This window comes from Nomascus leucogenys, chromosome 13 (assembly GCF_006542625.1).
Source record: "Nomascus leucogenys isolate Asia chromosome 13, Asia_NLE_v1, whole genome shotgun sequence".
Taxonomy (NCBI): Eukaryota; Metazoa; Chordata; class Mammalia; order Primates; family Hylobatidae; genus Nomascus; species Nomascus leucogenys.
In genome coordinates, this window is record NC_044393.1 from 69,419,321 (window position 1) to 69,447,031 (window position 27,711).

General features: G+C 35.4%; 1 protein-coding gene across 1 annotated transcript in view; it reads left to right on the forward strand.

The window, feature by feature from the left end:
* The first annotated feature begins 2,709 nt into the window (after window positions 1-2,709).
* Window positions 2,710-27,711, forward strand: part of KCND2 (potassium voltage-gated channel subfamily D member 2) — a 482,600-nt gene continuing 457,598 nt past the window's right edge. Inside the window, exon 1 of the mRNA XM_003261245.3 lies at window positions 2,710-5,320. Coding sequence (XP_003261293.1) covers window positions 4,206-5,320 — 1,115 coding nt within the window. The 5' untranslated portion in view covers window positions 2,710-4,205. The remainder of the gene's footprint in view (window positions 5,321-27,711) is intronic.

Below are 27,711 nucleotides of genomic sequence, written 5' to 3' on the forward strand. Positions count from 1 at the left end.
ATAGTAAGCTAAGGTTAATTTATTATTGAAGGAAAAATACGATTTTAAAAATAAATTTAGCATAGCCTAAATATAGTGTTTATAAAGTCTACAGAAGTGTACAGTAATGTCCTATGCCTTCACATTCATTCACCACTTACTCACTGATCACCCAGAGAAACTTCCAGTTCTGTAAGCTCCATTCATAGTAAGTGCCAAATAAAGGTGTACCATTCCTAAAAATATTTTATACTGTATATTTACTGCAACTTTTCTGTGTATAGATATGTTTAGAGATTCAAATACTTGCCACTGTGTTACAAATTGCTTACAGTGTTCAGTACAGTAACATGATGACAGGTTTGTAGTCTAGGAGCAATAGGCTGTACCACATAGCATAGGTGTGTAGTAGGCTATACCACCTAAGTTTGTCTAAGTACACTCTATGATATTCAGACAGTGATGAAATCTCCTAAAGACACATTTCTCAGAATGCATCCGTCATTAGCAACACATAACTATGCAAAAGTATCTAAGGGAATTCTAAATACGGGCTGGATAAAATGAATTGCATTAGCATTATGCATTACAATAAAAAAGAACCAATTCTGAGTACACTCCATGTGCTAAGTATTTCACTGGTGTTCAGAAGTATGATCCTGTTTCATCTTCACAACAGGCCTGAAAAGTTAAATTTCATTATCTATAATTTCTAATCATAGAAGTTAAGTAATTTGCCAAATGAAACAAAGCCAGTAAGTAATTTCTTAAGCAAGATTTTGAATTTAGATGTGTTTAAGTTCTCAGCCCACATTCTTTCCACTATATCAAGAACCTTGTTGAAGATGCGGGAGGGCAGATCCCAATACCTTCTTAAAAACTGTACATATTATGTTCTTGCTTCTTTGGGGCTTTTGTGAAGTTAAACTCCTACTTTTACATTTGTAAGTATTCAGTTTCCTACACAGTTTTAAAGACTCTATTTAGGTTCCTCGCCACATCTTTACAGGAAAGCATGCCATTATTGGCAATGATTAAATACTCATGGCTCTCCACCCTCTGGATTCCATGCCCAGCACCTGTCGTAGTGCCACCTTACTGTCTGGACTAAGGAGGGGTTGGTTTTCTTATATTAATTGGTAGTAAGCCCCTCATTTCCATTTTCCAGGTAACATGCTTGTGTGTTTGTTTTCCGGTATGCAGGCTATACAGATTGGTTAACAAGCATCTTTCACTTAAACAAATAGATAAAAAGCAGGTGTCTTCAGTTCCATGTCCTCAAACTTACATGGTGCATTAGCTGTGACTTCATTACTACTGACACAGGATTCCTTAAATCTCTATTCTGTAAACAAATAAACAAACAAAAAATACCTTTTTATCTTTACAGAAAATCCTGTACATAAGGATATTTTAAATTCTCTGGTTATTTTCTATACTCATTTTTTAGTTGATATATTTTCTTTGACGTATCCCATTTCAAATTTTCAAGGTTGACACATCATGCCTATAATCTCTAGGGCTTAAAAGTCAATTTCTGTAAAGTACAACACACAGTCCACTTACTTTACAAACCAAGGGCAGTCAAACCAAGCCATGAAAAGTAATTTTTAGGTAGAAATTAGGCTACTATTCTTAATCAATATAGAGGAAGCCTCACTATTGCCAAAGATCTTAATTACTATGATGATGACGATTCAGTAATCTAGATTTAATTTTCAAAGGAATTTCAAAAGGAAACTCTCCACATCTCATCCCACAACTATCCAAATGCAGACTCAAGTCTAAGTAGTATATGTCACATAAACACAAAAAAGATGGGTGGCAGCGAAGGGGTTGCGGGATGTTTATGTGATCTGATTCTCTGTTGGACCAGTTAATTTTGATCCTTCACCTTCCTAAAGCATCCAAACCTTAGGTGCAGATTTAACTTCTCGCCATCCACGCCATCTAGTGGCTGTATGTGTTACGTTTGGTTTTAAGGATGATTCCTAATGACTCGGGGGCGGGGTACGCGAAAAACAAAACGGTTGGTCGCGACAATTTTCCTGTGTCTCTCTACCTCAGTAACCCCTCATACGAACACCTTTAACTCTTTTAACTATTTTAAATATACGCAGTGATGCGCAGAGAGGATGAAGGGGACGCAAACTTTCAGGACGCACGCCCCTTGACGATGACATTTAGAAAAGGGCTCCACATCCCTGTTATTCGTAAAGGAAGGGAAAAGGAGTTGTGTCAAGACCTCGATCGAGGACAGTCTCTGATTTTTTGGCAAGCTGGACACATGGCATATTAATCCCTGCAACGTTAACAATCTAGTTTGGAAAATAAATAAAAAGAGAAGGAGGAAATGCACTTAAAAATTCCGCGTCGGGGCTTTGCGGGTCTTGCCTTCCAGTCGCCCCCAGAAGACAACCAATTCCTGCGCATTCCGCTCCGCTCACCCTCCTTCCCAGCTTCTCTCGCTCTCTTTCCCCCCATTTTCCCACGCTCGCCTTGAACCGGGACTCGGGAGACAGAAGCAAGGCACGGGTCCCCTTTCTCCTCTCCTCCACCAAACCACCGCAGCCCAGCGCGTGAAGCTTCCCTTTGTTCATCCGAGGCTCGCTTTCCTCCCCAGCAGATCCACCTGGATGCTCTCCCTCGGTGACATTTTGCGCCGGGGCTGGTGGGTGGCTGGGGTGGAGCGAGAGGAGCCCGAGGGGACGGGGGCGGAGAAAGGTCAAGCCGAGGGAAAGGCAGGAGACGCCTTTCCTAACCTGCGTGGCGGGGCGTGCGCGCGGTTATTTATTTATTTTCTCCTTATTTATTGATCGCACTAGCAGAGCAGCGCGGGGAGCCCGGGGAGATGCAGGACCACCCACTGGCGGGGAAGCAGCTATCAGCCCTCCCGCGCCCCCGCGCTGCCGAGCGCCTTCTGCCTCCGCGCTCGGACGAGAGCCCGCGCCGGCCCCGGCCCCGGCCCCGGCCCCGCCGCGCCGCCACCGCCCGCCCGGCTGCCCCGCAGCCCCGCCGCCCCGCAGCCCCGCACCGCGCTGGCCAGGCTCCCGCGACAGTGGCTCCGCAGTAAGTTGGCAGGAGCGAGTCCCCTCCGTTCTCGCCTCCCCCGCACCTTTTGAACTTGTTGCTGCTGCTCTGCTCGCCTGCGCCTGGCTTTTGGAAGGTGAAAAGGAGGAGGGAGGCACGGAGGGATGGGGGAAGGGGAAGAAGAGCTCGCTTGAGCTTTATTTATGCTCCCGCGGCGCATCGGATTCGGCTGCTCGCGAGCTGCTTTCTCTCCTCTTCCCTTTCCGGGTGCACGGCGAGGAGAAAGTCTCTATGCAACTAAGCCCCGGCGCGCACTTAGCCAGGTATGTACCGCGGGCGCGGCGCGTTCTGCGCGGAGGCAGATGCTGCTGCCGCCACGGCGGCGGCGGCTCCCAGCTCCTGGGCTCTGTAACTGTCACACTGCACCTGAGCTGAACTCTCTCTGAAAAGAGAGTGAAGGGGCGATTGGGCGAACGCTTTTGGCAGTCACAGAGGGTGTTTGTAGACGTGGGGGAGGAGGATCTATATTAACGCCCCCCACCGTAACCACTGCACATCACCTCCATCTCTGCAAATACAGCCTGAGGAGTAGAGGCAGCAGCAGCTGGACCCCCAAAGAGAGACGTGGGGCAGCGGCTGTGACCGCATCTCCTGAGCTACAACAACAGGTCGCCTTTTTGAGACTCCTTTGGCGGGAAGGGCTACTTGGAAAGGAAGGTTTGAAAGAGTGAGAAGGGTAGGTGTAAGGGTTCCCTAATTCGTCGAAAGAATTCTATTGGGTGACTCTCGTTCTTCTTCTTTATCCTACACTCCACATACTGACCCCATATTATCCAGACTGTGCCGGGGAGAAATCAAAGACACCTGTTTGAAGAAACGGCTGCACCTGTGTGCTTATTTGTGCCAGAGGGTGGCCTGGCCCACCTGCTGGAAGAGATTTGGCTGGGTTCTGTTGGGGGTGATTGTTAGGACGTTGTATTTTGTTGTCATTATTCCAAATACCTGTCTTGGAGGGAAACTTGCCCTTCTGAGAACTGTGACTTTACCAGAAGCCCTATCTTGGAATAAGAGTGACACCTCTGGACCACGTTTCTCACTAGTACTTTGCTTGACTGGAGGAAGTGGGCGACTTGTGGCTGCTTCGGTGACCCATTGTAGACGCCTCGTTACCCTTCTTCCTTCCACTTCAAGGAATCATGGCGGCGGGGGTGGCAGCGTGGCTGCCTTTTGCAAGGGCAGCGGCCATTGGGTGGATGCCTGTGGCCTCGGGGCCTATGCCGGCTCCTCCGAGGCAGGAGAGGAAAAGGACCCAAGATGCTCTCATTGTGCTGAATGTGAGTGGCACCCGCTTCCAGACGTGGCAGGACACCCTGGAACGTTACCCAGACACTCTACTGGGCAGTTCTGAGAGGGACTTTTTCTACCACCCAGAAACTCAGCAGTATTTCTTTGACCGTGACCCAGACATCTTCCGCCACATCCTGAATTTCTACCGCACTGGGAAGCTCCACTATCCTCGCCACGAGTGCATCTCTGCTTACGATGAGGAACTGGCCTTCTTTGGCCTCATCCCGGAAATCATCGGCGACTGCTGTTATGAGGAGTACAAGGATCGCAGGCGAGAGAACGCCGAGCGCCTGCAGGACGACGCGGATACCGACACCGCTGGAGAAAGCGCCTTGCCCACCATGACTGCAAGGCAGAGGGTCTGGAGGGCCTTCGAGAACCCCCACACCAGCACGATGGCCCTGGTGTTCTACTATGTCACGGGGTTTTTCATTGCTGTCTCTGTCATCGCGAATGTGGTGGAAACAGTGCCGTGCGGATCAAGCCCAGGCCACATTAAAGAACTGCCCTGTGGAGAGCGGTATGCTGTGGCCTTCTTCTGCTTGGACACGGCCTGCGTCATGATCTTTACAGTTGAGTATTTGCTTCGCCTGGCTGCAGCGCCTAGTCGTTACCGTTTTGTGCGTAGCGTCATGAGTATCATCGACGTGGTGGCCATCCTGCCTTATTACATTGGGCTGGTGATGACAGACAATGAGGACGTCAGCGGAGCCTTTGTCACACTCCGAGTCTTCCGGGTCTTCAGGATCTTTAAGTTTTCCCGCCACTCTCAAGGCCTGCGCATCTTGGGGTACACACTGAAGAGTTGTGCCTCAGAATTGGGCTTCTTGCTTTTCTCGCTTACCATGGCTATCATCATCTTCGCTACAGTTATGTTCTACGCAGAGAAGGGGTCTTCGGCTAGCAAGTTCACCAGCATCCCTGCAGCCTTCTGGTATACCATCGTCACCATGACAACACTAGGGTAGGTGCCATAATGGGAAATGGGATGGAGGTTGGGTATGGGTGAGGCGATTGTGGACCCATTAAGGTTACATGATAACTCCGGGGAAATCATTTGTATTCTTTCCTGAGTTTAGGAAAGCATTATCTAAATGGTTTGGCAAAACTCTTTTGATCTGTGAAATGGGTATAATACGTTGAAGTACTGAGGCATTGCTGGCAAATGTTGATTATTGATGCCTGAAAGTGATAAAGATACAAAGAAATTTTAGAATTCCTGAATATATGAAAGTAGTAGCAACATCTATATTAATATATAAAAATATTATGGCAGTGAAAAACAAAATCTATGCCCTAATAAAGACACAAATGTATACAATGTATATTGAAATGTCTAGAAAGTGGTTCAATGCATTTAGATGAAAAGTTTCCAGGTATACTTGAACTATTATTTTCATATGAATGGATACTTATGGTGTACATTTTTCCTCTAAGAACCATAATTCTTGTTTTACATCGTAATACATAGATTGTAGATGTAATTATCAAAGTATTTGATAATATATATGCACATATTCATATGTATGCACTTTAATTATGGTTGATAGGTTATTCAGTGTTTTAGAATATCAGGGCTGAAACTGATCAACTCTACAATATGCAGTGGAATTAAATTTGCAACATATTTCAAACTCTAGGTTCATAGTTTCAAAAAAAGAAGCAAAAGACTGTCATCCACACATTTTTTTTTAGAATCTACAGATCCCATCAGGCAATGGGCCCACACCCATTAAATACACATAGAAGATAGAGCAGTATCTGGTAAGATTGGTGGTCACCAAGGCTGGCTGTATTATAAAATTTGGGGTCCTAATTTCCTTTTAGAATTTTTTTGTGCATTCTTTTTTGGGGGTATAATGAAGTTCTGCAACCGAAGGGACAAATTTCTGAATTCATGCTGTTGTTTTTAATAGACTTTTAGGGCTAGAATTAAGTTTTTTTAGGAAGTAGAGAAAAGGAAAGGAGGCAAATGATTAATAATGTTAAACTGCAGAAAAGTAGCAGCATTTCACATATTAGAGAATCTAATAAAATAAAATGGTTAGATCCTTTTACTTTTATGAGTTATTAGATAAGCTGGGGAGTGATGTGAGTGCCTTTTCTTCAGCTTTCTGCTACTATTCTTGCATAGGTAATCAGTTCAGTGAGGATTTGGTAATGGCTATAAGAAAAAAGTTATTCCCAAGGCTACTCTTTAAGCTTTGTGTTTCTGGATAATTTAATTGGCTTCTTTAAATGACATTGTGGTTAAAGTCAACTTAATTTTATTAGACATATTGTGTTGTACACAATTTCTCATGTCATATGGCCAACTAATGGAATATTTTATATATGAAGAATTTTAGGCTAGGTTAAACAAGAAATTGTGGTAAAGAAAAATACAATGATTTATGATTTTTATTTAGTCCTATATTTTTTTAAAGACCTACTGGTACTTTAAAAAAAATGAATTAGTGAAAATCCATGTTCTACTTCTTATATTTCCTTTTTATCTTGTTTGCAAATTTGTGACAGTTTATAAGGATAAGGATGATGCAGAATGCCTTCTCAGTGTAGGTGCTTATTCTTTATCAAAGAGGTTTGTTTTTGTTGTCTTGTCATTTTGTAGCAGGAGATCCTTATTAAGGACAAATGGGTAGTGCAAATCACCATCATGACGTCAAATTAGAAGTACACCTGAATAAAAAAGAAGATTCTGTTTTAATAGGAGGGGAGAACTAATAAAATGAAATACACTTTAAAAATTTGGTATATATGGCTGTGTTTCTTGAGGTATCAGTGAATCATTTTAATGCTATATAGTGTCTATATGATTGAATATAGGTATAGAAAGAATGTTGATGAGAATTCTAATTTCATGTAGCTAATAGTTCTATACTAGACTTGAGAAGTTAGCATTATTTTAAAACTTGTTTCTGGAAATGATTTTCCAATTTTTATTTATTTTGAGGCTTATTTTTGTTTCAAGAAAAAAAATGAGGCAACGTTAAACATTAGCGACAATTTTTTTATTATGTAAATAAAATACTTAAAAGCACCCATTTTTGAAAATATTTAAGAAATTGAATTGTAATGCCTGAGTAAAATCTATGCAGTGGATTTAGTTCACATGTTCCATAGGTAAGTAAGTGAATTAGAAGCATTGAATACACACACCGTCTTGGAACTAAGTGGAACTTGGAAGCTAAGTGGAAGTTACTTTAAAGACTTAGCTTCACTGAAGTTAACATTTTAATTTTCAGGAAATTAAGCTAATTAATGATCCTGATGAAATAGAGCAGTCACACTTTTAAGATGTGGAAATGTCGGTGTAATCAAAATGAGAACATGTATGGAGACTTGAGAAATCATATGCTTTATAATGTAACAGAATTTCATAGGAAAATGCCTTTAATTTCTCATCAAAATATATTATATATTGTACCCTGAAGAAATAGATTCTTATAAACCCTGCCTTTTTGGTGCCATCTTTGTGACTCAACAGAGTTATTTAATAATACAAAATATTCAATAAAAGCCATTGCCTAACTTTATTGTTTAGGCTGTAGTTCTATACTTAGAGGATGAAGTGTAAGGTGCAAACTTTCTGGGAAATAATAGTTGGAGCCAATATCCAACTATGTCTGAATGATTATCAAGAGTTATCTGAGCTCTTTTTATGTGGCTATTAATTTTAATGGAGCTAAATGTTCTTCAATTAGTGATAATAGAAGTGAAAATGTGATTGTAAACAGTGGTTATCGAAAGTTCCAGCTCATATGAACATTATCTACATGAGAATAAATAACCAAGAGCTTTGTCATTCAGGACTGGCAGAATCATTTGCAGCTTCTAGACTATTTTAGACAATATTCAGTTGGTTTTATGATCTAAAGAACTGAGTGTGTCTATCTTAGAACCAAGGTGTATTTGTATAACCATTTTATTTGCTTCTTGAAATATCAAATATATCAGTAGACTATGACTTGACTGTGCTTACTGTATAAGTCATTACTTAATCTATTAGAAAAATGAACGCTTTAAAAATAGTTTTCAGGCTACTTCATTTCCTACTAAAGTAGGAAACATAGAAAGTGCAGTTTTAAAAAAATGAAAAAATAATGTCAGAATTTTTTTTTAAGTGTTTAGATTGAGTAATTAGGTAGCTCTGTTCCTCCATTTCAGCCCTTCTTTCTGAGCACATTTCATAGGTCCCTGAATCACCCTTTTATCCACCCGGCTCCTCTTTCCATAATGTAAACTCTAGTTACTGCCATTAACTGCTTTAGTAGAAAAAGAACCTGGAACTCCTCTTTTGTCCTAAAGTCCTTTGGAAAATAACATCCAGTTGTTATTTTTCGTTTAGATTGTAGTACTCAAATCTTGCTAAACTTAGGAAATTTTCAGGTGTTCACCAATAATCAAAAACTATTTTGTAAAAATGTACTAAACAGTGTCAAGCTTCAGTTTACTATTGCACCTCATACACATGATCTGGAAATTAGAAGTGGTACCAGGTGGCACATTAAATAATTGAAGGGTTATTATTATGTTAAGTAATGTAAATATTTGCGTTCTTGGCCTTATTACCCATTTAGACAATTTCTCTAAAAGAAGGGATCATATTACCCATAATATAAAACTTAAGAATTTCAGAAGTGTCATTTTTGTGGTCCATATCACTATAATTTTAAAACAAAATTGTTTTCATCAAAGTTTTCAATACGGGAAAATTGCTACATGGCATTTCTGTAAAGTATATGTTTAGAGAGAAATTTTATTATTTTAATGATATAAATTATATTCTGATTTGAGAACAAATTTGGGAAGGTAAAAATTTAATTTATATTATATATTTATCTAAACCAAATACGGTAGCATTACATCTTTGCTGCCAGAAAACTTAGCGTAATTGCCGTATTTCAATTTTTGTGTGTTTGGTGAATTAGTATTTTAAGGAACAACAAAAAAGCAGAGAAGTTTTCACTTAAATTTTCATAGCAATGTATCAGGGAAATTCCTTTTTTAGAATAGCATATTTTGAAATAATTTATCATATGCATATATATGACCATATCTATGATATACAATAACATTATGTTATAATTATATATTATTAAAGAGAAGGATAAACTTTTAAATACTATTCTCCTGATACCTGTCACTATTCTGATTATATAGCTTTGGGTAATGTTGGGAGTATATCTTGCAGAATCATTTATGTAGAGACTTAAAGTTTACCCAGCTGTTACTGAAATGGGTGAAATTATCTTCCCTTGTGCCAACATCTATACATAAATATTGCTAGTGCATTAATATAAAACTCTTTAAAAGGTAGGAAGTACCAAAATTTATCTTTCTGGTGAAGAGCCATAGTATGAGTAACATCTATTTTTATTTTGACATACTATGACATATTTGTGTAAAGTTCTTTATAGAAAATGTTGATAGAAGTTGGAAAATGAACTTTTAAAGTAATGTAGAGAAATGTGGTATGTATTCCTCTTTTAGCATTACAAGTAACCAAATCTTATGTGTCTTCATTTTGTTTTAGCCATCACTTGAATTAGAGACAATATTTGATGTGGAATTTAAAAATATGTATGTTAATCCAGCCTGTAGTACTTTAGCATTTACTTGGTTGCCAGACAGAGGTATTTCAGAAAAGGGTTAATATGTGTTGTTTCAACATAGTACCCTAGAGAAAACGCTATTTTTTAATTTTCAGTGGGTCTGTTATGCTATTCTTTTTTATTTTTAATTTTCCTTTAGACTACTGATAAACTGTCTTATTTTACTTTTATATTTACATCATTTACTTCTGAACATTCCTCTCAATTATTCTCATCTTTGAAAATGAGTCACTAAAGTTCAAATTTCTTATTACCTGATCTCTACATTCCTAGTGGAAGAAAAGTGACCTATCATTTATTTAAAATTCATAATTTTGTACATTTAAGAATTGTGTGGCTTGTCCATAGTTACATAATTGGATAGCAGCAATATTTTTTGAAATTTCACTTTTATACTCATTTTCTTCTGAAGACCCTAAAACATTATCTAGAAATGTGTTATAATAATTATTGGGACTGCTGCTGATTATACAGGGATAAGGGAATATATTTGCTATTTATTCTATTAATATAGTGCATTTCTCTCTTGGTTCTATTGATGCAACTCATTCCACATTCCTCAATATCACTGCTGGCTCTGCATTTATTCAAACAGCACTGGGGTTTATCATGATGGTGCCCATCTGATATAATACAACCTTGTATTCTCATCCAGTGAACTTTCAGGCCATTTGGAGGCAAACTACTCAATGGTGAATCTTTTAACTGGCCTGATGGAAAAGAATTCAGTTATTTTGCCCTAATTTCCTAAAAGAGTTGGCCTATGAGTCATTAAAAATGTGCAATTTAACTTCTCTTTCATTGAAAGAATACAAATGGTGAAAAAAAATTCACTGAAAAGGAAGTATATTTTTTCCTTTAAAGTTGTGATAATGAATTCATTCCCTTTCCTCCCTTCTATTCTCCATATGTCTTATATTGTTTTCTAAGCAGGGATACACACACACATGTATGCATGTATGTATGTATTTATGTACATATGTATGTATAAGTATTGCTCTCCCACTAGCTTCTGCAGCTATATTTGATGATGTGGGATAGCGTCTGATATTGAAAAAAAAAAAAAAAACCCAGGGTGAAACACCATTTTTGTGCGTATTTGCACTGCTCTTTGAATGTTTTGCCCTTTAGTTTTCTCTTTTGAGAGGCAGCCTTTACACTGACCTTCTCCATGAAGGCTTTTCAGCCCCCTAAGCAAGCCTATGTCATCTATAGTTGGAATTGTGCTTGATATTAGTAAGTGCCATTTTTATATATAATTTATGGTTTTACCTCTTGGCTTTCTAACTAAATTGAAAGGCTTTTGAGGCTTGAGTGTATACATTCTGGGGAGTTATTACCTAGTTCGGTGCTCAAATGTAGGAAAATATCTATGTTAATGTGTTGCTGATCATAGTGTGAGATGGCACTTGTACGCCATGGAGAGCTCCTTAGCCATGGAGCTGTGCCATCTCAACATTAGCAATAATCTGCTACTCTTAAGCCAAATTATTTTGCTTTGTTCAATGTTAAAAGTATTTACATTTGTTATTTGAACATTTTGTCCTCTCATCTACTAAATCTACCCTTTTAATTTTTCTCTTTTTGACTGGGAAGGGCTCTGAGACCTCAACTTTTTCATCCATAACTAACTACTCTGCAAAGGCTAGAATTAATGGCTGCCAATTGCCATTTTCTTGATCAGTTTGATTTCTGGTGAAGTCCAGGTAAATTGCAGATGCCTCTGGGAAGCATATGGAGATGCTTCATGATATAAGTGAATGAACATAGAAATATACTACCTTCCCTTGAAAGCCCAGTTCCTTATGTAAATACGAGTAGCTTAAAAAACCCATGGGTCAACAGATACTTTGATGACACTTCATCACTAGAAAGGTGTTCTCTCTTACCCAATAACACAAGCTGGAATCTTTTTTTTTCATCCAGGTTTTCTCATTTATGCATGAAATAGAATTGTTTAAAATAGGGAAATATTGTCTGTAAATGACATAGGAGATAGATGCAATTTCTGTCAGGAAAAGCTCATTGTAATCACCATCAGGAAGAAGTTAACATTCTAAGAAATTAAAAGGCAGATTACAAAATGTAAAGATAAATGTAAGTATATATCTAGCATAACGCAATCCACTTCGCCTTGGGAATTTTGACAAGTCTGTTACGTAATGATCTAAATCATTAAAAGTGTAGGGGGAGTAGGGAATGAGTTACTAGAGGTTAATAATGAGAAAAAATAACATTGAAAGAGTAGGATGACAGTTGAGATGATGTCAAATAGAATGGGAAGATTTTGTTCTAAAAGTAAAAGGTCTTGTCTTTTTTGCTTTTATGTGGACCTAATTCTTCCATCTTCATTTTCTTCACTTTTAACAATATCAGTAATAGTGCTCTTGGAAACCCAAAATAATACCAGTAACATACACTCTCAGGGAATCAAACTGTGGCTCACAGAGTTCAATTCAACATAATAGACCCTTGTTGATCACTTGCTACCTGTCATTGACCACAGCAGTAACCAAAAGGTCAACTTTCTCACCTTAAGAACTATTTAAAACTAAAATACTGGAAGAGTCAGAAATAAAAACGTAAATATATGATATAATGCCATGTAGAGATGAGTGCTATGAACAAAATACATGTGGGTAACAAGCCTGCTATTTTGCATAGGGGACAAACAAGGCTTTTCTGAGGGGTTGGCATTTAAGCCAATGGCTGACTGAAGTGATGAAACGACTTTCTGACTATCTGGATGACAGAGTTAGAGGAAGAGAGAAAAGGAGTACAAAGACTTCAAGGTGGGATGAAGTTTCATCAGTTCTATCTAATGTCCCTGTAATAGAAGCAAAGAGAGTAAGGGGCTTAGTAGCAAATGGAATCTGAAAAGCAGTTAGGACTAGACTATGTAGGATATGATAGACCATAGTAAAGACTTCTGATTTCATTTAAGACGAAAAGGGGAGCCATTAGAGAGTTGTGAGCATGGTAGGGATAGAATATGATTTCTGTGTTAAAAGGAGCACATGCTCTAAAACATTTAAAACATTTTTAAATGGTCAAATTAAAATTATTTACCATGAATAAATTTTCATCCTTCATTAGTTTGTTATATTTACCTTAGCTTAAAATTTATATCCAGTTATTCAGGAGATTATCTAAAAAATGAGTATTTTCTAATACATAAGTAAATTGTTACTAATAACACAAATAAAACTAGTTCAATTGAAAACTGAATAAATATTTTAGCTGAAAAGACAAGGCTAGTGCTCAATGGATATGGAATTATTTGGGAACTGATACAGATAATTATTTCTTTTGAATATAGATTTGCATACTTAATAGTTGTCAATTCTAATATTAGTGTTCAAGAATATTACACACATTTTGAATTCTAGTTAAAGGATTTTCATTCCTTTTTTGTCACTTTGCAGTAGGTACATATATATCTTTTCCAGGTGTTTTGTTAGTTATATAAGCCTGAAAGACCAAATGGCTTACATATCTTAAAATCTGTGAAGATTGCCATAGGATATGTATTTTTCAACACAAATTAAATTGAGACCATGTTTATAGCAGATGTATGATGAAAACTTGCAGAAGCAATGCTTTGATAAGAATCACTATGCTGAAGAATAAACTATAACCATGAATGGATAATTGGAAATACATGGGTTTGGAGAAACAAAAATTGGATTAACATCATAAAAATGCAAAAAAAGGGTATGCTTCCCAGATAAACAAATTGTGAAAATAGTTTTTGAATCTAGAGGAATTCAGTGTGGCATCTCACTTTGGCATGCTGTTTCCATGAAGACATTTGCCCTCTAGATAACTCTGCATCTTACCCAGAAGTTCTTTCCAGGGGCCTATTTCCTGATAAGGAAGCAAGGATTCATGGGGGGTAACACACACACACACACACACACACACACACACACACACACACACGCATTCCAACCATTCTCTGGTTTCCTTTCGTCATGCTGTAGAAATTAAGGCTGTCTAACCCTATACCGTCTTAGTGCACTTTGGAAAAATGAAATTCTTCTCCATATTGTTTTAGATAGCACATTCAAACTTATGAAAATATGTCTAGATTGTATCAAATGAGGTGTTTTTGTATTCTTCTTAAATTAGATCAACCTAATAATGCACATTAGACACAATATTGAATCAGAAAGGAATGTGCCCTACAGGCTCTTCCCAATGTTTGATTTTTTGCTTTAGTCTAAAAGTATTAGAGTTATGGAATTTTGACTTGCTAGCCTCGTTAGAAATCATTTTGTAGAAACTTCTCAGTTTATATTTGAAGAAACTAAGGTAGAGTGTAGTCATGAAATTTATATAAAATTATAGGGTCTAGTTAGTGGAAGAATCTAAGCTAGATTTCTGGAAGATCATTTGAAGGCCAGTGTTCTTTACAGCACAATACACTGGAGGGTTTCCCCATTATATTTCTTTCTCTCCACCATATGCCTATCTCCACCATTAAACAAAATATTAAAAACGTAACAGAGCAGCATCACCAAGCAGTGTATGTGCAGGTGTAAAAGTTTCCCCGTGTTATAATTAAAACTCTGATGATGACTTTGTATTTTATTTGTAATTTTTAATCTAATGAGAGACTGAACTAGTAACAAAGATAAACAAATTCATGTAATACATAACAGGAAATTAAGAATATTGTTCCACTGGTATTACTTTTACTGTGACCTTTTTGAGCTGAGAAATAAAGTGTAGCAGTTGTAACTTGCATTTTATTGAACTCAATGATTTGTCATTGGATTCCTTTTATTTTTTCAACCTGAAAATATTTACTCTGGTAATAACACTGTATTTATATTTTCACAATGCGGAATATTTTATTATCTTCAGTTATGTGTTTAAATTCAAGGCTGAACATATCGTAGCCCATAATACAGAAAACATCAAACCTGAAAATATCTCAAAAGACTAGTTTACTTATTCTTGTGAAATTAGGTATGAGAATTGATGTTGATAGTCAATTGGTTTTCAGATACTTTATTGTATCTGAATATACAATCAAGAAAGTATTAACAGTCTTTTTGTTCATATTGTCTATTTTATTAGAACATTACTATAGTTAGAAAAAAATGCACTAATTTCAAAACATCTCATAGACATTCACAAGAGGATACGTCACTGTGAAATAGGACATAAGAATAGATGTCAAAAAGGAATTACTTCCATTTCAGTAAATTCTTAATTATGGAAACTCAAATAAATATTTTTCCAATCTTTTATAGATTGCCTTGCATTTTTTTCATGTTTGCAATAAAGGGCAGTTGTTTTGAAAAACATAATTAACTTAGAAGTATACATGTTGATCTGTTGTCTGCTATTACTTTTTTAATATAGAATTTCTGCCTTTGCATTTAAAACTGTATTAATTTGATGCAAAATCTCAGAAGATAACACAATAAATATCCTATTACAAAGAAAAAGACTGTAGTTTAGAAAATGGCTCTTGACTCTTCTTTATGGAAATAGGACACTTTATTCACTTTATTCAGGGTTGGCATGGTCCTAGAGTAGTGATAAGTAAAGTGCCTATCAATTTAGCAAAGAACTTTATTATTTTTATGGAAAGAGTCCAAATACATTCATAGTTATCTAAATGAAAGGTAAGATTTTTTTATTTTAAAAAAACTAAAGGGAGGAATCTTTTTTCAGTCATGTAGCAAATGTTGGCAATATATTCTGAAATACACTATATTAAGCAAAAACTATGAATAAATTAAGAAATCACTTTATAGACCACTCACATTCCTTTTACTTCTGTTTCCTTTATTATTTTCCACACTATTTAATTCACAATTTTTGGATCTGTACATATTGTTTTAATATTACTAAAATATGTGTGAATGTGTAATGTGTACTCAAATATGCATTTTGGGAAGCACACACATATACACCAATATAAAAATGTACAGATGTATAAATAAATATTATATACGGATGCATATGTTGATATATAGCTATATGCCCAATCTTATTTTGCTGGGAAGACATAACCTATTGATGATAATATTTTTAAGAAGATTCGGGGATGTGGGAGATAGGAAAAGCCATTTTAAATTTCACTTTGCAAAGAACATTACAAATAGGTGCTATATGAGGGATTGCTATTATATTGTTATTACTATTGACTATATAACAGTATTAAATATAGTACATATTTGCGTGGCATTAGAGTAAGTCTGTAGTGTATCACATCAGTAGACAATTAGGCAGGAAATAATTACTGAAGAGTTGTTGATTGATGACACACCATAAATCAAAAGGAATTTCCCATTTAGAAATTGGAATTTTGAGTCACCATACAAAACATAGTTTTAGGTTAGAAATCCAACATTTAGTGATTTTGGGTTACCAAATTATAAAAATCTTATGACTCTAACAGACTTGTTTTGAAATTATATACTTAGTCATTCCTTCATTACTTTTTTACTCTGTGCATTTTCAAGGAGGAGTTGGAACAGTTTATTGTCAAATAAACAGAAATGATTAAGCAAGCATCAAGTATCAAAGGTGACAGAAAATGATGGAGAATAAAAATTATGTTAAATAAAACATCACTGAGCATAAAATCAGCTTTGAAATTCCTGGCAGACAAAGAAAAGCAGGAAGTATATTATTATATGTTTCATAGGTATTTAAGAAAAGAAAGTATCTTATTTCATGAAGAGTTTTTTAGAGAATACTATCTAATAGAAATTTGGGGCAAAATCGTTATAAGCAGGTTATTTAACAACATAATGAAGTGTGTCTGCACCAGTAGTTTCACAAAATATTTAGAAATACTTTTGATTTGGCTATACCATATACAAATTTTTATAAAGCAAAGTGATAATACTGTACACACATAAAGGTGTTTTCATAAGAAATATACATAATTATCAAAATACATGACTCCCAGATGATTGTGAGATTCATATATAGAGTTTAGTAAATCTAGAGTGATGTTTCTGAATATAGACTGAGGATCACCAGGATTAGGATTACCTGGAATACTTACTAAAAATGAATATTCTGGGAGTTCACCTAAAGCAATTTAAATAGTCTTTGGAGGTGGGAACCATGATGTCAGCATTTTCAATTCTCACATCAAATATAAGAACCACTGAAGAATGCCCTCTCAGCCTATTTCTAACATTATCATCCTATTTTGACTTGAGCTGGAAGTTTGAGTGGCAGTTAAAGCAAACCATTTAAGGCTGGATGTGGTGCCTCACACCTAAAATCCCAGCACTTTAAGAGGTGGGTAGATCACTTGAGATCAGGAGTTCAAGACCAGCCTGGCCAGCATAGTGAAATACTGTCTCTACTAAAAATACACAAGCATGGTGGAGTGCACCTGTAATCCCAGATACTTGGGAGGCTGAAGTAGGAGAATCACTTGAACCTGGGAGGCAGAGGTTGCAGTGAGCTGAGATTGCACCCTGCACTCCAACCTGGGTGACAGAGTGAAACTGTCCTAACAACAAAATATTTAAAACTATGATCTAGTAGCTAAAGTGCTTGTTTTCAATTTTATTTATTAGATATTATAGATAGAAAATCGGAAGTCTTGAATACAGGTAAAAAACCAGTGCTTTATTGCAAAAGCCGTATCTTATCACATGCTAAGGTATAAGGTTTCAGAGATAACAATCATTAGTCAGTGTTTAGGAGACCAACTGGACTAAAGAAAATACAGTTGCTTCCTTTTGGGAATTTAGGATTGTGAGCTTTTAAAGCTACTGATTTTCTAACATTGTCAAGGATAGGTAGGCTGAGCTTTCCTTAATAGAGGCAGAAGATAATGGAACAATTGGTCATAATAAAGGGAAAGAAAATGGAATTAGATAAAAGCCTCTGAACAAAGGAGGAGCTTACAAAAAATAAGACGGCACAAAGCATGAAGACATTCTAAATCTTATGAAACTAGAATATTCTTTGGGTATGTTTTTTCTCCTTTTACTCTTTCTTTCTTTTATATAAACAGAAGTTGATTGGAAAGGATTTACTTTCCAAAGAAGATAATTTTTAATCACATGTAAGGGATTTCAAATGTGCAGGACCTAAAGATAGAAAACAAATTACTGGTGGATTCTTAGATTATAATTGAGCATAAGGGAAGTTTTATGTAAAAATCCACTGAATGGCTGATTTGATGTTGAGATGTTTAATTGGCTTTTCATGGATGTTAGCTTGTCCAAAATGATTTCATGTTCTTTCTTGATAGATATATGAAATATACAATAATCTTTTTCTCATGAGGTCCAGGTGTAATGAGAACTGTCTTACAAAAGGCTGATTGAAGATTAATATGGCCAGAAATTGAAATTCATTTCCCATATTGGAGGATGCTGTCTAATTAGTTGTGGTTACAGGATTTTTGAACATCAGGTTTGGTAAAAAGATGAAACTTATAGTCAAAAGTTATGATCGTAGAAGTCTGGCTAAACATAACTTCATGCAAACCCAAATGTTACTTAATTAAAATCAGGAGGCCTGATGTGACAGTTTTGAAATCTTGGTTTGAAATGAGGTTAGTTAGATGATGCAGGTTTATCCCAAGTCGGATAAATAGAGAAGAGTCTTATAAACTGCTTGTAAGGCCTCTCTTCCTTAACAGAGTATATATGGAGGGAGAGAGGAAGACAGGGGTGGGAGGGCAGACACACACACACACACACACACACACACACACACAACAGACAGAGAAAGAGAGAGAGAGACTAGGAGAAAGAAAAGTAAAGAGAGAGAAAGTTGGGGGGGGCAGGGTAAGGAGATGATTTGATTCTTACAATGGGACAAAGAATAAAGTATACACTTACTGGGTCCCTATTCTGTAGCAGGCACCATCCCTTGTATGTAAGCTGTGTTATGTTTTCATGCTGTCTGCCGACTGTCCCCCTTATTTGCCACATTTCAATTCTCATTGGCAAGAGAGCTAAATAAAAATAAGCTAAATATGCAATAAAATGGAAATATCATAAAATAAGGCCACTCCACTAAAAATTGGTTTAAGTTTAAACAGCCAGGGCTAACCAAAAAAATCAAGCAAACACTTTTAGTTAAAATAAAAAGGAACCAAGAACAAACAACAATAGAACGTGGTCTGAGAAGCAAGTCTGAATTTTGAAACATGAAGTATTTCTGGGAGGATAACAGGGAAAATTAAAGAAAAAACTATGTACTTAATCTCATGTCGCTTATCAGGTATCCCAGTAAGAGTTACCTTACACTTCTACCAAAGATTCGAGTCTTGAGCCACAAAATAAACATGTCCTCCTACTGTCCTGCAGAAATGATCGGTGGGCTTGCCAAGAACAGCAGCTATTCTTTCCCTTCACCTTAGGCCAGACATAAACGTCAGCCAAGTACCACACACACCATGCTTGGAAGCATCGACCTACATTTTTAATTTGGAATATTAAAAACAAAATGGCTTCCCACTTTTCATCCAACATCTATTTTGATTGGATCTATGATTCTTGTTCGCCTTTATTTTAGTTGGTTTAGAGGAAACTGTTTCACTGAAGCAATACACATACAATTTAATTTTAATAAGTTGTTTCGAAGCTCACATTGTGTTTTTGCTTATTTGTAGTATCCCTAGGCACCAAATAAGAAAATAAATAGTTCATAATTTTATAATGCTCTATCTGGGGCCTTGTTGTGTTTAAGCTGCCTCAATATGCATGCTGACGAAGTTCTCTCTTCAAAGAACTTCACACTTTAGTTAAAATCTCCCCCACAGATTTTTTAGCAATGCCTAGAACATTGCTTTGCCGATCATAGATGCAGAATAAAGTTTTTTTTTTATTTTTACTGTAGAGTTTAAAGGTACATTCAATTTTAGAAATTTATATCACTCGTAACCCTTTCTAGCCACTTCTTCAACCACATATCCTCTGACATACAACTACCTACATACAGAAATAAAGTTCCCATAGAAGCAAAGTCTTCAGGTCAATATACATTAAAATAATTATACACGAAATAAACTTAGAATTTTGAGACCTTTTTGATAGGCTGATTCATTCCTCTGCAAAACTCTTTTCCAAATACTTATTTATGCTCTTTCACCATTGAAAGAAATCCCCTACGTTTCTGTGCTATTTTTCTCATCTCTATGCTATTGGCTCGTAGCTGTACATATCTGTCCCAGACCATTCTTATGAATTTCAAACAATAATTTCCAGCTTTATGTCATCAGGAAATATTACACCCTTGGCTTTTCTGGACAATCAGCAGAAGCAATAGCCATATGGAGACTATTTCCAAATCTAATGGAAAACCATTAGACATAGAATATTGTCTAGCTGGCATATTACGCAATATCATGTACATTAAGAGCTACACATATATGGAAATATATATATGCTTTTTTTCTTGTATGCCAACTTTATTAAAATTTGGATGCTTCCTGATGTGGCTAATGAGAAGAATTCTCAGGCATATACAGGGTCATCAGTAATGGGTGCCATGACCAATTAGTGCTGTTATCCATAGGTTGGGGATAGAAGAATATTTTCTTACCTGACATAAGCAAAATCTCAGTGGCAGAAAAATGAAGAGTGTATTCTGGGCACAGTAAGTAGATTTATTTGGCATTCAAATATCTTTTGAATATTGACTGAGCAAAAATCTGAAATCAGTTGTCACTTTTTGAATCTTAATAAATTCTGCTATGAATGGATTTGAAAGTAATCATTGTAGCACAAATAATCCATTTATAAATTATATTTGCTCATGTATTTGTATTTTATCTATGTGATTTGCCCATCATAAGTGCTCAATAAATACTGGTGTAAAAGAAATAAAAATGAAAAAATTATCTTTCTGTATGCATAGAAATTTGATTCATTTATGAAAGTGGAAATATAATTTTAGCAGGAAGATGGAACAGATTGCATTAGATGGTATTTGAACTTTATTTTATGGTCTTAACACTTGAGCCCCCCCAAAAATCTGTGATATTTGACATGGCATTACTTTACGTCTATAGTACTGTACTCTGTAACTATCTTTTGCCATCATTAAAATTATTATTTATTAATAATCTGAAAAATTGGTGTATATTAGGTGTTGAATAGAATTTAACAACTTGATTTGTTTAGCAGAAACAAACAAATATGATGTCCAGAAACACAGAACAACAAATGCACAGTCATATACAAAGCATAGCAGGTAAACACAGAATCCAGATTTCAGTTAACCCAGTGTGCTGTTTCTGTGTGCTATAGAATATACATGACACTATGAAGAAAGATAGACGTATAAGGGATTAAGTTATGTGCAGATCTGGGATTTTGAGCCAAAGACCTGTGACTTTAAATCCTGACTCTTCACATTGGCTGATTCTACAGAGCCTGAATGCAGTTAAAAAATATATTTGTGTTTTTATGATAGAAAATTTGTGAGGTCCTGTTTAAGGCTCTGAAATGACCAATTGTTTTCTTGAGTTGAAAAGAATAAAAGTCAACCATCAATTTTTGTAGTCAAATTAGAGCTCATGGAACACAGAAATTGCAATGACATTTGAACCTGATTTTCCTTCTGCCAAATCCTCCTTTCCTTCTTTTAAACCTGTCCTAGCAAATGTCCAGGTTACATGTAAACTAAATTTTCAGCTGATTTCTATACCTGTTGTTTTTCTGTCTCTTATTTCTTTGCTAAAACATAATCAGTATTTTTCCCAGATAGTTTAAGATCCCCCATCTCTGTTGTAGTTTAAATAATGTGCAACACAAAATGATAAATAATGCAATATTACCATTGATATGATATATTTTTTGTAATATAGATGTCATTTTGTAGATAATTATATTGAAATATAGTAAATGAATATTTAACCACTGTACATGTTCTATTTGTATTTTGACACATTTCTCTGATAAGAAAGCAATGATTTAAATATTACTTTTTATTTTTTTAAGTGCCCATGCTGTCTTTGTCCTAATTGATATTAATTCATTTGCAATATTATCCAAATACCTTTTGTTTCACCTTAGTGGTAAATCATTATATTCTATCATACTTACCTAAATTTAGTGACATGTTTCACAGATATAGACTTGTAAGTGAGATTCTTCAAGTGGGCAGTTCTTTTTCTTCAGAGAATCACAGGATCTTGAAATTAAAAGTTTCCTTGGAGAAAACTTTTCCCTGTTCAATCTTCTACCCATTTAAAGTGTCTCTTTCTACTGTATTTTCTACATTTATATGGCCTTCTATGAACTTTTCAAAGATTCTGTGTAATGGGAATTTTAAGGCAACCCATTTCTTTGCAGCACAGCTCAAATTTTTATCAAGTTTTAAAAAATTGAGCTGAAATGTACACCTTGTACATTACCCATTTATTCAAATTAGGTATTAAGAGGTTAAACTGAAATTGTTTTCATTTTCACATCCTTTCCAGGGTGATACTTGGAGAAAACTATTATGTTCCTCCTTAGGCTTTTTTTGCTGGGGTTAACTTCCCTAAGTCATTCAAACTTTTGTTGTATAATGTGGTTTCTTGACCTCCTTATTGCCTTAATTTCAAGTCCTCTGAAGCTGATCTGACTGGAAGAGAGTACATTGGAATCATGACCTACCATGACACCAACTCTGTATCTCTGAGTAGATTCTAAGTGCATTAACTTGTATGGGTCATGTGGTAAAATAACAGGTCTTTTACTTTTATTTGAAATGCTATAAAACCTTTCTCTTCTCTCCTTTCTTTATACTGTTGATTCATAGTTGAGAATAAACTCTACCATATTTTTAAGAAATTCTTGTTAAATTTCATTCCATGAACTAATAAAAATGTATTGTTTGTGTGCTACCTAGCTACATGGCTCAAATGTCTCCATTAGTCTGTTTAATTGGATTACAAAAATTAAACAGAATACACAATAGACGATATTCTTTTGGAAAAGCTATAAAGGAGACCCTTCATTAGTGGAAGTGTTTGTCCAGATCATTGTACCTGAAAGCATTTGCCCAGTGCAACCAGACATTTAAAACCCAGAAGGGAAGGAGAAGAGAAGGAAGACTCTATAACAAATTCTAATTGAATTGTTCTGGCACCCATGTGCTGTTCTGGTTCTGCTTGACCAGAGGCTGAGGATAATTCAGGTTTCTGATGATTTTTCCCTTCACTTTCCAGGATGCTCATTATTGATGAGCCTATTAAGACAACTGGGATGGACAGAGGAAAAGGGTCAGACACATATGGCTTTCCTGTTTCTTTTCGTTTGACCAGATTCATTTGAAAGGATGAAATGCAATCATCATTATTATCATTGTTATCACGGAAGCTCTCACTTAATGAGTAATTACCCTGAGTCTGTACCATACTCAGCTCTGCTTAACATATATTGTCTTTGATTATATGTTAATCTACAATTTAAGTGTTACCTTTATTTTACAGTTAAAAAAATGTGACTCAGAAATGATTGATGTTAGTTCTGTCTCCCAAACATGTGCATTATCTGTAGAAGCACATAGGGTCAGCAATTATTTATATTTGTCAAAAATTAGTAGTTGTAATGTCAACTGTGAGTCTAGATATAGAAATGCTGTTTAAAAAAGCCTGGTTCAAAGTATGTTACAACCAGCAATGACAAAACTAAATTCTCTGCTCTTGAAGTATATTTAGAGACCACCATAATATTCTACTCTTGCATTCGTTTGTGATTTGCAAAGTTTAAGATTTCTAATTAAAGTCACTCAACATAAAAAAGCAATTCTCAATATAACCATTCTAAAATAATTTAGTGAAAAGGTGGGTAGATCATGGAGGCTTGTTTATTTCATCTTAATACAGAAGGAAATAATCCTCTAAGATGTTTTGGATGTTTGAAGTTATCCAAGCATCATTGAAATAATACATGACTGGTTAAAATATACATTCATTATAGCAGAAAGGACTGATTATGTTACTACTTTAGAAATTGAGTTTATATTGAATACAAACAGTTGTAGACTCTTATCTGGATTGCTTATTGGTCATGTCAGCAATAACGAATATATCGAGTATGAAATTCATGTCAGCTTACCCTTGTTAAATGGATAAACACTATTTTTAACAACTGTAATCACTTTTCTCCTATAATTAATTGGATTTATTATATTATCTCTCATTTATAAAATCACTAGATCTGACTATTAGTGCCATATAATATAAAAAGTTATGATTATGAAATACATTTACATATTTATAAAGACATTTTTATCTAACTGAAAGTTTAGAGAGAACATACATATAGGTTCTACCAAGCACCTTAGAATTGTTTCAGAATTTACTGAACATTAATTAGGACTTGATTAAAAACCATTCCTGTAATGAAAGAATTTTTAAAAATCATTAATGTGCCGTAGATTTGAAGAAACATATTCTTATTAGCCAAACACTTATTCATCTTATTGTATGTTTACCTTGTTTATGTTTCTTTCATCTATCTATATAAAAATATGTACATACACACATATACCTATATACACATCTATATACATACACATGTATATACACATACATATGTGTGTATGCCAATAAAATATGTTTGCAATGTATCTTTAATTATCTTGTACTCTTGCCTATGTTAGAAACTCTTGAAGGTCAGGACGTGTATGTAACTTCATTTGTTCTGATACTCTGGGCATTGAATACATTCTTTTGCTGAGTTTTATGTTGGTTTTGATGAAAAAACACAGTATTTTATTTATAAAGGGGAATTATCTTGACTTGTAGATAATGATTTTCAATATGTAGCAGTAAGAATTCATATTGATGCCAGGGAAGCAAATTCAATATAACACCAGTTTAGTTCAGCTTTGGCTGCAAGATTATTGTAATGTTCTGTTTCAGTAGTTATTAGAGAATATCAAGATCTCTTCTTTCATTTATTCAGCCAATATTTGAGTGCCTACACGGGGCCATGTTCTTTCTAAGTGTTAATGATACAAAGATTAATGAGGCATATTTTCTGCCCTGAAAAAATATGTCATAGAGTAGACACACACACACACACACACACACACACACACACATTCTACATTACAGTGCAAACAGCAAGGTAATAAAACTTATGTCAGGAAATTATGGTGCTTGGGGAGGGACACCTAATCTCGTGAGGAGTTTCACAGAAGGCTTGCTAATGGTAGGTTCTGAATGAAGCATTTGAGGATGAATATGAGCTATCAAGAGGAATGGGAATAAAGAGTGGGAAGAATATTCCAGATGGAGAGAATGGCAAATCAAAGGGATAAGGAGAATATTTTTAGCCATAATATACAAATACCTGTAATTATGTGTTAATTTACTAGTAATTCTACTAAGATTTTTACCTGGATCCTCTAAATTATGGCTTACAGAAACTTTATGAATTAAGTGAAATTTTTCTCACTATTTTGCAGATGAGATAATGCAAACTCGAGGTGCAAGTGTAGGGGAAGCTGAGATTCAAATGCAGTCAGTCTGACCCCAGAATCCCTGCTGTTAAACACCCCTCTATCTACAGTCTTACCATCTTGGGTTGGGACATTCCAAAATTCAGAGTCACTATTAATTATTTCCCAAGGAAGAATTCACAAACAAATGGACTGGAGTCCCACAACAAAGGTACATGGGAATATTTGAGGTAAACACTGTGAATACTCAAGTATAATCTACAAAAATTTGAACACTTTCTAATGTATAGTATTACATATTTAAATATGTTTTTCACAGATTGAAAAGTTTGGCATATCTCTTTCTACTGCTGGAAAACTTATGTATAGTCATTCAGTCTCCTTTTGGCAGGGTCAGGATTTCAGTTATGTGTGATATGTAAAAATTTTAAGTGTTGTATTTTGGGTTGACATTTCTCCCAACTTTGGAAAGCTATGTTTTACTTATCATGCTTTTCCAACTGGAGTGTTTGAGGTTATACTTCTAATTGTGACTTTTGTCCTACAAAATTACACGAAGTTTCTAAGTACTGGATCTCATTAAGTTTAATTCCTAGGACCATGGAGAGAGGAAGTACCTATTTCAATTTAATCTCTCAAAAATGAATTTTCTATTTCAATTAATTCTCCTGAGAAAGACTTAGCTCTAGTAATTAGTTTCACATTATATTACATTTTTATAAACCAGAATTCAATATGTGCCAATAGTATGATCATATGGGAATGGTAATTGTTTACTTAAGAAAGCCTTTTTAGTTCATAGTAAAATGGTCTAATAATGAATTCTTTATAGTCATTCTCATTCTCTGAGTGGTACTCAATACAGCAATTGGGAAGATCACTTTAAATGCAGTACTGTATTATAAATAGTTGCTAAGAGAAGCAGTTTTCCAATATTTAGAGAAATTAAGCATCAAGCATTTGAAATAGTCATTGGATCTGTTGGCTAGGGTAGAATAAAACACAGCCAGACCTGTAATTAAGGTATCAATTTAAAAATCAAAGAATAAACAATTAGAATGCCGAAAATACTATGCTTCTTATCCATTTAGCAATTATTTTCTAAGAATCTTTAAGCAATTTTTTTAAGAATTGTAGCTTTGACATGAAAAGGAGCCATGATAACACAACTCTTTTTATTAGCTGAAAGCTTTAATTTGACATATTTTTATGATATTGCTTTAAATTTTTTTTATTTTATTGTTTATTTGTGTAATTTTATAGGTACAAGTGTGATTTTGTTACATGGACATATTGGGTAGCGATGAAATCTGGGCATTTAATATGTATCCATTACCCACATCATGTACATTGTATCTATTAAAAAATTTATTATCATTCACTTCCCCCACCCAGCTCTTCCAAATGTCTATCCATCTGTCCAAATGTCTATCCAATGAGATAGACCTCTCTAATGTCTATCATGCCACTCTCTATGTCCACATGTACACATTACTTAGTTCCCACGTATAAGTGAGAACACTGTTATTTGTCTTTCTGTGTCTGAGTTGTTTTATCTAAAATAATGACCTCCACTTACATCTATGTTGTTGCAGAAGACATCATTTCATTCTTTTTATGGCTGAATAGTATTTCATTGTGTACCTATACCACATTTTCTGTATGTGATCCATCGATGAACATTTAGGTTGATTTCATATCTTTGTTATGGTGAATAGTGCCCCAGTGAATACAAGAGTGCAGATATCTTGTTGATATAATGACCTATTTTTCGTCTGCACAGATACCCAGTAGTGGGATTGCTAGATGGAATGGCAGTTTTATTTTTAGATTATTTAAAAATAATTTCTCTGCATCATTATTATTTTTCAGAAACTTAAGTTTTAAACATTTCTACTCATATAAACATGTTATATTTAACTTCTGTTAAATGCACTTCTTTTCACAAATGGCTATGATTTCTCATGAATTTTCAAGCCTCTTGTGCTCTAATTGAAATATTTTGGAGAACTTTTTTGGATTTTATATTTGTTCTGTTGAGTAAAAGTCATTGTAAATAATATTAACTTTTCATTTTTAAATTAGTACTCTTTCAAACTGTGTTAATGCCTGAAAATTTAGTTTAGCACTGTCCAGTAGAACTTTCTGTGATGACGGAAATGGTCTACATTTGTTCAGTTTAGTACAGTAGCCACTAAACACATGTGGCTATTCAGCATCTGGAATGTGGCTAGGGTGATTGAGGAATTGAATTTGTAATATTGTTTAATATTACTTAATTTAAATGGTTCTATGTGGCTAGTAGCTGCTATGTTGGATAGATCAACTGTTGTTACTA